Source organism: Populus nigra, chromosome 5 (genome assembly GCF_951802175.1).
Source record: "Populus nigra chromosome 5, ddPopNigr1.1, whole genome shotgun sequence".
Taxonomy (NCBI): domain Eukaryota; kingdom Viridiplantae; phylum Streptophyta; class Magnoliopsida; order Malpighiales; family Salicaceae; genus Populus; species Populus nigra.
Genome location: NC_084856.1, coordinates 8457338 through 8469644, shown reverse-complemented (window position 1 = coordinate 8469644; position 12307 = coordinate 8457338). Strand labels below are relative to the sequence as shown.

The following is a 12307-nucleotide window of genomic DNA, read 5'->3' as shown; positions in this document are numbered from 1 at the left end:
AAATAAGTATAGTATAAACTCAACATGGATTTTAATGTTTGATACTAACATGTTTTATATTTATTATCTTACTCGCTCTTAATACCTTGCTTATTAAATGATTAATCTAGATTTGTGTTGAACAACCCTTGGTATAACAAATACTTTGTACTTTCATAGCCCAACTGTATGGTATAATCGACACATGTGCAATGAAAGGAACTTGATTTGTTGTTAACATAAGTTATCACCATGAATACCTGATAATATTTACAAGTATTGACATTACTCGAATAAGATAATTAATGTAATCATGTTAACAATTTATAATCTGAGTGGAACCTTCTTTGTGTGTGGTTTCCTGTCAAGTAATAAAAAGAGTTTATACTATATTTATTTGAAATACCATTAGTGGATCCTCTAACCTTGACAATTGTTTTATCTTTGTTTAAATCCTTACATCATATCACATCTCAAAGCTCTTTTCAAATCTTTTCTTATATTTATAATTCTATATAGTAAATTTTCTGCCCTTATTTTGAAACTGTCATTATTTTCTCTACCTTTTTCACTTTTCTTTTCTTTCTTGAATCTGGCACTTCCTTAATAAACTTGCTTAAATTAGCCATGAATTTGGGCTTATAAGGGTGTAATTTAAAAAAAAATCAAGAACAAAAAAAAGTGTTTTTACAATCCATGTATAGTATTTAAGCAAGTTTTAGTGCCTGTTAAGTTTTTATAATCATAATACACAATATATATATATATATATATATATATATATATATATATATATATATATCAAGTTCAAAGTTACCAAAGTCGACATATGAGAAAATATTGACAAAGTAGATTTGTCTACTTGTGAAAATTACCTACTAGAAAAAACTACTAGAAAACCATTTCAAAAAGGAACAAGAGCTGAATTTTCATTATAATTAATTCATTCAGACATTTATGGTTTAATAAATATGAGGGCAAGGAATGAAGCTACCATTTTATCATATGTATGGATTATTTCACTCATTATAGTTTTATCTTTTTTATATCTCATGAATACAAAACTTTAAGTTGCTTTATAAAATATATAAATTTAGTTGAGAATCAAATAGATAAGAAAATAAAAGCTTCAAGAATTTATCGATGATGTGAATATCTATTTGATTAGTTTAGAGATTTTGTATGATGACAAGGGAATAAAATGATAGTTGACTACTCCTAAAACATTACAACATAATGGTGTCGCAAAAAGAAAAAAAAATAAAACCCTTCTTAAAATGGTTAGGTCAATAATGGCATGAGTAAAGTTGACAATCACCTATTAAGGTAATGCATCATAACTTCCATATTTATATTTACTTATGTGCCTTTTAAGTCAGTTATGACTACTCTATATGAGTTATGGACAAAATGTAAATATGACCTAAGTATTTTGAAATCTTGGGGTTGTGCTGCATATGTTCATAATTCTTCCTATAAACATGGAAAATTAGGTCTCGAGAAGAAGAAATATATCTTTATAAGATATTCTAATAGTCAAATGGACATATGCTCATATATGAAAAAAAAATAGCAATGTAACTAAATTTGAATCACAAGATATAACATTCTTAGAAAATGATTTTCCTAAATATAAATAGATAGGTCAAAACTTATTTTTATATGAAACTCAGGATCATATTGCTTTTTCTATACAAACTCCTTTAAATTCACCAATAGTCAAATGGACATATGTTCATTTAAGGAAAATTTCTCTTGGGTTCGACCTGGTTTTCATGATCATACTACAAAATTTATTTTGTTTATGATAGTTAGGTTTGAATTATATTTTGATGGTTCCGATGACCGACCAGTGATCATGTATCTCATGAACAACCAATGAGGGAGATCGGTAAGGTCACAAATTCAAGCTACTCCTTTGGTTTTTAAGCTTTTTAACTCTAATATTGTTATGGTTGATGATAGGGAGTGATCGGGATTTGGTGAATGAGAGGAGACACATTTTTATATGGTGGTCTCGAGGAGAACGATGGTCATATGATGAAGAAATGGCAACGTAGGTTGTGCTCTGGTATAGTGCGATCCATGATAAGTCTGCGAGCTTACTTGGATGCGCAATTGAGATCTTGCTTTAGTCGATCCAATGAACCAGAACCAAATAACTCTAAACTAAATTAACAGCTTAAATCTTCCAGGTTTTGATTAGGTGCAGGCAAGCCCATGTCAAGTTCATGAACCAACTACTAGGATTTAATAGGTTTTTAGAAATAATAGTTGTGATTTGTTTGGGTTTTAATATGGTGTGGGTAAACCTAGGCTAAGTTTTATAATCTAAAGATGAGATTCATTAAGTGTTTGATCAAATGATTCAACCATCCAAATTCTTTGATGTGCTATAATTTCTCTCTTTTTTTTTTGTTTTTTTAAGACAAAGAAAAAGTAGAAAAGAGGGAGTGGGGGTTTGTTGCAAAAGTTAAAGCTTTTCCATCACTTCAATTTGCAAAAACACTTCCCACCTCATATGATATGCACTATTTAAGTGATGTGAATTGCTTAATCATATTGCATAGCTAAACCATTTAGGCTTTAATCAATTTTTCTTACCTTTTGACCACTAAAAAAACAAATTTTGTCCACTAAAAAATATTTTTGATTCTATAAACAAAGCTTTAACCATGAAATGATGAATTTGACCCTAGTAAATCATTTTGACACTTTTTGATGTGATAAATTCGATTTTGATTGCAAAAGATTGAGTTTGGTTGATTTTGACCGAAACTAATTTTGATTGTAAAATAACAAATTTGACCTCAATAAATTGATTTTAACTCGATGAACTTGGTTTTGACATTAAAATAATTTTTTTTGGCCAATTACAAAGAGAAGCCTGATTTTGATTGTAAAATGATTTATTTGACCTTAATAAATTGATTTTGATAAGTTTTAATATGAATTTTGACTATAAAATGATGACTTTGTTCTATTTTTGATGAGAAACTCGACTTGTGACATGGTTGCCTAGTATTTTTTTTAAAGAAAACAAAATTTTTTTCTAGGAAAATTATTTTTTGGTCTGGAACATAGCTTCTGATTTCCTTTTTAATGAATAAGGCCAAAACAAGTTATGACATGTGATTGGGAAATCGAAGAATTAATTTCATCATATGTGAGTGGGAAATGAAAAAAATGGATCAAGGATCCATGTCATCCATAATGGAGGGGGGGTGTAAATTCTCCCGATACGAAAAGGAAAAAATCAATTGAACATGAGAACGAAATTGTTCGGAATAACTAAGACAACTTGAGAAAGTGAGAGAAAATAAGATTCTAAAAGATTTATCAGGAAAGTTGGCATTCAAGAGAAAGGAAAGTGAAAAAACTCTTACATGCTCTCAAAGGGATTGAATAATGCTTAGATTAGTAATACAAGTTTTATAAAAATTGTTAATGGAATGAATATTAAATATTATTTGTATAGGAGATTTTTATGGTGCTCAGGGTATAACTAGTGATATTCTATTAATTATTATTTAAATTAATTTTTATGAAAAAGACAAACACATGAAAGATAAAGAAAATCAAATTCATAATCTGATAAAAATATTTTCATCTAGATATTTTTTTTATTTTTGTTAGATATTAAAAAAAAAACACTCCAAAAAATAACTAACACGACAACATTAGCTACTTTCATTACAATAAAATTACTTCATTGCATACAGATATTAGGGCGAAGGAATTTGATCCCAATTTCTATGGGAACATTTAAAATTATCAATTTAGAACAACTATCTCCCAATGCCATGGAACAAGGGACCCCTGTAAATGGTTTTTTTTTTTTCTTTCCTCTCCTAGAAGGCCGCGATGGTATTACCTAGGGGTGAGCAAAAAAACCGAACAACCGAGAAAACCGAGAAAACCGAAAAAAAATAACCAAAAAAACCGAACCGAAAAAAAAAACCGAATTAACCGATTAAAAAATTACAAAAAAATTCCGGTTCGGTTCGGTTTCGGTTTCTAAAGTCTAAAACCGATTAAACCGAACCGAACCGAACCGGTTCAACCAAGACAGCCTTAAAAAAAAAAAAGGTATAAATAGCATGTTTTCCTAACCCTAAACCTAAATTAACTTTCCTCTAAAAACAAACCTAGCCGCCTCCTCCCTTACTCTCTACATCTCTCCATCTCTCTTTTCCATTTGCTCCCTGCATCTATACTTTTTGATTCTCTTTCATGCTCCTTTATTTGTTAAGCTCTGCTCCATGCTCCATGCTCCATGCTCCATGCTCCTCCTATTTGAAAGGCACGCCACCATCTTCATTTTTGCAACTTTATTTTTAATTGTTTTATTCTTCCTATAGAAGACATGTCCCTCTTTATTTTTGCTTTTAATTTTTTTATCCTTCTTCTTTCTATTTCTCACATAATCCTGTAATTATTGTATAATTTTTCATGCACATATAACCAAAGAAGATTATCATGTTGAACCAGTAAAAGGCTTTTCTGTGCTCTCCTTGATGTTGGTATTGTGAGAACAAAAATTCAAAATCAAGTTTGGCACTCGATGGATAATGAGCAGATGAGGATCTATGTAAACTATCTTTTGATCTTCCCTTTGTTTTTTTTTTTTCTAGTCAAATGATCTCTGTTCTTTCCTTTTGTTCGTCATACATGCCCAACCATTTTAAGAAAAAGCATGTTGAGAAAGCACAGATCTGTGAAAATAAGCACAGATCTATGAAATTAAGAACAAGACGAAAATAGAATTCCTGAAAAAATATGGTCAGTGAAAAAACTCAGAATAAAAACTCAATTGAAATAATTTCGGTTTAAATTGGTTTGGAAGGGAAAAAAACCGAACCGAACCGAACCGAATATGGTCGGTTCGAACTGGTTTTCGGTTCGGTTCGGTTCAAAAACTTGAAAAAAAATAATTTCGGTTTGGTTAATTATTTTGGTCCAAAACCGGACCGAACCGAAAATGCTCACCCCTAGTATTACCATTGCACCAAATACCACATAGTCAAAAGATACTTGATTTTTTATCGAAAGCAAAAAAAAAAAAAAAAAAAAAAAGAAACTCGGCCTGCTTGGCACCTCCCTTTTCTAATGATTTATCTTTTTTAAATAACTATTTCAATTAAGGTTTAAATTGCAGTTGAGAAAAAAAAAAGGATTTATATGAGCTCATTAATACACTCCTTTTAGAGAAAAAATGATTTATATGTAAGCACTTTGATCTGCCTAAGAAGAATTATTTGGGAGCTTTTGGATGGATTAAATATATAATGAGAGAAATAAGTCATCAAAGATAATAAAACATGCAGTGTTGATTCGTTGTAAACCTGGTCTTGAGTCTTTTACACTGTTTTAGGCACTTGGCCCAATAAAAATGCCCATACTTGAGGAATATGCATTGCATTCTGGGCTCAGTGGCCTTTTGTTTAAAAAGAAATATATCCAAACAGCAACTGTTGTCAGTTTTCACCTGTCCAAAATTCATTTCCCAAAGACCCAAGAAAAAAAAAAGAAAAAAAAAGAGAGAGGAGAGTTTTGTGCATATTCATAGTTAGTTAGTGCACTTTGCGGGCAACCATATTGAAAACCTGTATGAAGCCATGGAAAATAGCAGAAAATGAAGCAAAAAGATCATAAAAAAAACATTAATGAAAAATAGTGAACTAAATATATATAATCACGTGTATAATGCAGATGAAAACTAAAGACAATAACAAACACATAATACATATATTTGATATTTAATAAGTCAAAGGTTGCAGAGATAAACCCTAAATTCACATGTTTATTATATCTAAAAATAATACTAATGATGTATGCATTTTTAGAAGGTTTACAAAGCTTTAAATAGGTTAAAAATCCTACCTCAACTAGAAAAGAAATAAAAATATAAAAAATACAAAGAAAACAACCATAAAATTTAAAATAGTGCATGAAATTTAAAAATAACAGGAAAAATAACAAAACTGCTAAAATTGGAGGCCTCAATAAGATTTTCGATATCTAAAGATTTGACTGTCCAATGACATTCAGTCTCTTGTAAAATTTTGAGCCCAATCCAATGATTGGATAAAAAGTCATGGTTCTTTTGTGGCATCATTCTAGTCTGGTGCGATCAAATCTTCTTCTAAGCCTAACACTACCACAATCTTTATATTTACCGATGGAATTTTCCGTCGGTATTTGTACTATCATTCCATTGGTAATTAATTTACCAACGAAATCATCGATGAAAATGCTCCGTCGGTGAATCTTTTGTTGGTAAGTTCGTTGGTAATAAAAAAATATTATTATCGATGGATTTACTGACGGAAAAAGCACGCAAAAAAATTACCCACTTCATTTATTTAAAAATATTTTTTAAAAATCCATTTTACAAAACTATAAAACAATTAAATTAATATAAATCAACACTCAATAATACTCAAAACGCTTGGAAAAAAAAGAGAAGAAAATCAACTCAAACAAATTTGAAACAAATAAATAACACAAAAAAATAAATTCAACTAAAAGAATTCATATGAAAAAAATGAAGTTGCGATTGATAAAAATTTTAAAATCCTATAAATAAATCAACTAAAAGTTGATTTCATATGAAATAAAATGTTACAACAATATTCATACAATTGTTAATAACAAAAACAATTAAAAAAATAAAAAAAATATATAGTGAAAAAAAACACGAAAAAAGAAGAAAAAAAATCTTACCTTAATGTAGTTGCAAGTGAAGCTAAGAAGAAAAAAAAATAAATTCATAAAGTATATTAATTAAAAAAAACCAAGAAGAAAAAAGAAGAAAGGAGAAGAGAAGGAGTTGAGGAGAGAAAAGAAGAGAAAGAAATGGATATTGATGTTTTTGACATATGGGAAAGAAGAAGAAGGAGAAGAACAAAAGAGACCCGTCTATTGTGAAATTAGGGATTCTAGGTTTTTTATTGAGGCGTTTTACCGATGGAAAATTAAATATTAATATTTTTAATCATTCCGTTGGTGATTTCGTCTGTAATATTTAATTAAAATTTTCAATTTAATAAAATATTTTTAGAAACCGCCAAATGTCATCGACAACTTTTCAATCCGTCGGTGATTTTGTCTATAATATTTAATTTAAAATTTTAATTTAATTGAAATTTTTCAGAAAACCGTCAAATAACACTGACAACTTTTCAATCCGTCGGTGATTTTATCTGTAAAGAACAATAATTAATAGCGAAATTGGAAAGTGAACAGTTCTAGAGCTCTCAGGAAAATACCAACGGAATTTTTCGTTGGTGATTCTTTTTGTAATTGACATGATAAACAATATTCACAGTTTACCAACGATTTTATCGATGACGTAAATTCCGTCGGTAATTTTGTTAGTATAAATGACACGTCATTATTTTTTTGCTTTATTTTAATTTTTTTTCCACTGTAATTCCCTCGGTATATATTAATGGAATATTTTCGTCGGTAAAATCCACTAGAAATTTATCAACAGAAATATTCTCTCGATATTTTTACTTATATTTATTAATTTTCAGATAATGTAAACTCATTTCACTAGTTCCTAAATATATTTGTAAGGCCATCCATATAATTTATGTAGGTAAATCGTCATCAGAATATAATAGATATACGCCCAACTGTTCAAGATGACTGTAATCACGACCCCAACAACATCACGCTGTCACTCCTAGTCATATAGATGACTAACAAAGTTGATTAATTGCATCTGTATATTATGATTAATTGCAGAATAATCTTCGCCACACAGAACAAAAGAAAAAACATCGTTTTCTTGATGTTTACACTCATAGCAATCATTTCCATTTCGTTGCCACCAACTATATATTCTAAGATCATGAGATGGGTTTCCGATTAATCATGCATCACATTGTCTACAACACCCATAAATTATATGCGAAAATTGGCCATGACATAAGAAACTTTGAGGAGCATCCAACAAATGGGGTAGGGTTAGGTGATGAAAATTTATTACAATCCTTAAAATACGATATAAGGGAGGAGGAGAAGAAACCTAAACCATATTCTGCTTGTAATTTCTACATTTCTTTGACAATTATGATCAACGTGACTTTCATGAAACACTTCCTGTAACAATCCTAAATAATGGAGCTTTCTCAAGTAACTAAATACAAGTTATCAAGTCCATTGGTTCCTTGACATTTTTAATTGTAATCAGGCATTAGCTTCACTATAAAGACAATATGTACGTGGTAAGATTATTAATTTATTACATGTGGAGCTTAATGTGAAGGTGTTGCGGTCAATCTCTTGATGGTGAAGGAATCAAGTCTAACTACTCAACCAGCAAATTTGGACCTTAACGAATTTCTTTCTACTTTAATCCGTGGGTTGTTTTTGGGATCTTTGCTTATTCAAAACTACCTCACCTATTTCTTGATTAATACTTTTGTTTGATCACTGTTGCTGTTATTACTACCGTGGCAAACTGTCTATATGACACGAAAACCTTGAGTAACTTTGTAAGTAGCCACAGGGATGGAAGGAAAAGGATTATCTCTAATATTGTAGTGTGGTTCAACATATATATATATATCTGTAATTTTAGCATCAATAGAGAAAAGGAAAGCTCAGTAATCTTTAGTAGGTGTGACTGAAAACAGATACAGATATAGGTTCATTTTACAAGTGATTATTGGCTGCACGAAGGAATTCGAGGCCAACAAATTTCTAATGGTTTGCCCATAATCAGCATAGCATGATTGCCAAAGTATGCTGAATCTAATCGAGAATCTATGCTATTTTGGAAAATAGTCACATACAAACTGCTCCAGCTCCTAATTATGCAGTGCCATGATGAAATTTTAATTGGAGACAACAGCCATGTGGCATCCTCATTCCTCAAGCTATATTTCACCAACGGAGAACATTACGTTATTGAAGACATTGAAAGCAAAATAATCCTGACACCTTTAATTTGACGCTTCTCTTAGAAGTTGTGGAAATTAATTTATCTTCTTTTCAGCCAAAACCAAAAGGAAATGCAATTCTTGCAAAAACTCTATATGATTTCAAGAACAGATGTTTTCACTTTCGAAACGCTTATTTCAACTGCTAGCATTTCTTACTTCTTCACCTATAACTGATAGAAGGACGAAGCTTTTTTTTCCTCTTTAATTTTGCTGATTAGTTATAGTACTAGCTAGCTAGCTAGAATGATTCTGCAGTCAAGTTCTTTATCGCGCTGTTCCTTAATTGGATTTAACCTTTTTTTTTTTTGGTTATGAAGAATGAATACGTACATATAGAGCACAAGTTCAAGATTATCAATGGCTCGATCGTTTTGTAGGGCTTTATATATATATATATATATATATATATATATATATTCTCTGCCCCAGACGAAGACAAATATTATATATATATATATATATATATATATATGTATGTATGTATATATGTATGTATGTATGTATGTATGTATTCTCTGCCCCAGACGAAGACAAATATCCATACCAACTTGACTGTTCTTCTAATTATTGAAGGATATATACTGCATAGAAACGATTAAATACAAAATATCACAAAGTAAAATAAACGACAGTCTCAGTAAAAAGTTGAGGAGAAGAGAGATGGAAAAAGCTTTTTTTATTTCCTGATTTTTTTCAATTGCTGGCAAGTGGAAACACACCCTTATATTGAAAAGCGAAAAAAACCCCAGCACACTATATGTATAGAATATGTACATAATGCGTATATATAAAAATCTTGTGTACATGCTTAAGTTGTATACACATGACTTCATGCAGATGCATGCAGATTTGTGCTACATGTGCTTATACATGGACTTGTGTACGTAAGAGATGGGATGGCTAGAATATCAGAAAATACATGGCGATACAAGTCCAAACCTCTTATCAGAAAGTATAACTAGGAAATCTCATGCATAATAGGATCTTCAAAAAAATGCTCAGGCCAATATGAAGAAGTTCCTCCACCATAGCTAGAAGTTGTGCTGCTAGCATCACCTGGATTGCTTATGGAAGTGTCGGTTACAGTTGCAAGAACAGGAGTAGGAGAAGGAAGCACCCAAGAAAAATCAGATGGGTTATTACCTTCCTGGCTAGGCATTGTAGTTAGAAATGGAGCTTGACCCATTTCAGTATTCAAAGATGGTTGATAACTGAAAGGGACTTGTGGCTCAGATAATTGAGATAATACACTTGGATGGTGGAGTAGTTGAGAGGTTGCATTTGCAAAGTGATTTGAGCCTTGATTCTCCAGTTCTAATGAATTTAATACTAGGTTTTCTTCTATGAGAGGAATTGAATTCAACAGATTGAGCACTTCCATGTCTGTGATACCATTTTGGCCGTAAGAGTTGGTGGAGGGGATTGAAGCTGCTGATTGGAGAAGATACTGCAAATATTGAAGCTTAGCTAACTGGACAGCTTCTTCCTGTAATCTCATGGCATGTTCATCTAATGGACGATGCTCCATTAGGTCTCTCAAGTTAGCGAGGGCTATGAGTTGAGGCAAGCTGTCAAAGAAGTCAGTTCTTGGTTGGTGAGTCATTGGATCAAAACCCATCTGAATCAGCTTCTTCTTCAAATGGGTGTTCCAGAAATTCTTGATTTCATTGTCCGTCCGGCCTGGTAGATGGGTAGCAATAGTTGACCATCTGGTATGAAAGATCAAAGCCATTCGAGTGTTGTGATAATTAATCCAAGCAGTTAAAAAAAAATGTCCTTATTGTTAATCAAAACAGCAAAACAATAATATGTGTGATTACTTGTTTCCGATAATTGAATGAAGATGTAGAATTGTTTGCTCTTCATCTTGAGAAAATTTGCCTCTCTTTATGTCAGGTCTCAAGTAATTTGTCCACCTTAACCTACAGCTCTTCCCACATCTATTAAGATCTGCAAAGAGAGAAACAAATGATCACCTATTTCTTTTTTCTTTAATTTTCTTTACATGCACTAGTCTGCGCGTGATAAAGACAGAGAGAGGTGTTAAGATTTGGACCTGCAAGCTTTGGGAGAGCTCTCCAACTTCCGTGACCATGTTTTTGGATGTAATCGACGAGCTTTTGATCTTCTTCAGGAGTCCATGGTCCTTTTTTGAGGCCATTCTCATCGCAACAAGGAGACCTCCCCATCTTCTTATTAAACTTCACTTTCCTCTAATTTGGTTGCTTCCCTCTGCTCCCACCAAAACTAATACTTGCTATATATACACAATCTTTGCTCTTGCTTCTTGTCATTAATCATTTAAATAAAAAAATGTTTCACACTTTTTGTTAGGTTGACTGAGATTGTGACATATCCCACATCTAAACACGTTATTTGAATGCCCGTAGAACCCATTGAACCTAAGGGATACCAGCATTTAAATAAAAAAATTTTGGGTGTCTGTTCTAATTGGGGGTTTCCTCACTTTCCTGCCGATAGATATCTCATAATTTTGGGTTTCCTCACTTTCCTGCTGATAGATATCTCTCTGTTAAAAAAAAAAAAAAAAACTGTTCTCCTGTAAATTTTCTTGCTTCAAGACAAATAATTAATTCTTCACTAGCTAGTTAGATCTATCAAAATAGAACCTTTTTTTTTTCACAATCTCCCTTAGAATTCAAACTCTGATGATAACGTGGATACGCATCACGCTCAGCTAAACTTCCAGGAATCGTTGCTGACCAGTTAATACTACATGGAAAATAAAAATGTTGTGCGGCACAAGCTTTCACGTGATGCATGGAGGAATCTGTTCTTAGATTGCAGCAGTAGAAGCAGATCAAAATCTCACATGTCTACAAAATGTCTTTCATGCAAGTACTCCAACACTGTCTTTTGATAGATCCGGTCACGTAATTCCCGAAATAACAAACGGAGACCAACTTTGGTTTTTTGTGAAAAGAATATGCTTCGTTTATTTTTTGTTTTTAAAAAATATTGGTTAGTTTATTGATAGCCAGTGCAATTTTAATGCTTCTTAACTATTGTTATGTCACCATTTTTAGGGTTTATTCATAAATTTAAACGGTAATTTAAATGTTTGGGATACTCTTTTATGCTATTTACAACAATTGATTCATCTTTACCAAGATTTTTTTTCATGAATGTTCGAATTAATATTTTCCATTTAAAATGCTTTAGAATAAATGGTTGGAGATAAATTCAAACACTTTTTTAAATTTAATTGTGATTCTGGATGTATTAATTATTCCAAAGTTTATTCTTTAAAATTTTTATATAAATGACTTTATTTTCTTAGAACAGCTAACATGTATAAACATTCTCCACGATATATATATATATATCTGAATAGAAAATTAATATAGGAG

General features: G+C 31.3%; 1 protein-coding gene across 1 annotated transcript; it reads right to left on the bottom strand.

The window, feature by feature from the left end:
- Positions 1–9696: 9696 nt before the first annotated feature.
- Positions 9697–11152, bottom strand: LOC133693195 (transcription factor MYB93-like). The gene is made up of 3 exons (XM_062114358.1): positions 10993–11152; positions 10757–10886; positions 9697–10645 (listed from the first exon to the last, which is right to left on the bottom strand). Exons 1-3 carry the CDS (start codon positions 11123–11125, stop codon positions 9895–9897), a joined length of 1014 nt encoding a protein of 337 aa, XP_061970342.1. The 5' UTR covers positions 11126–11152; the 3' UTR covers positions 9697–9894.
- Positions 11153–12307: the final 1155 nt, after the last annotated feature.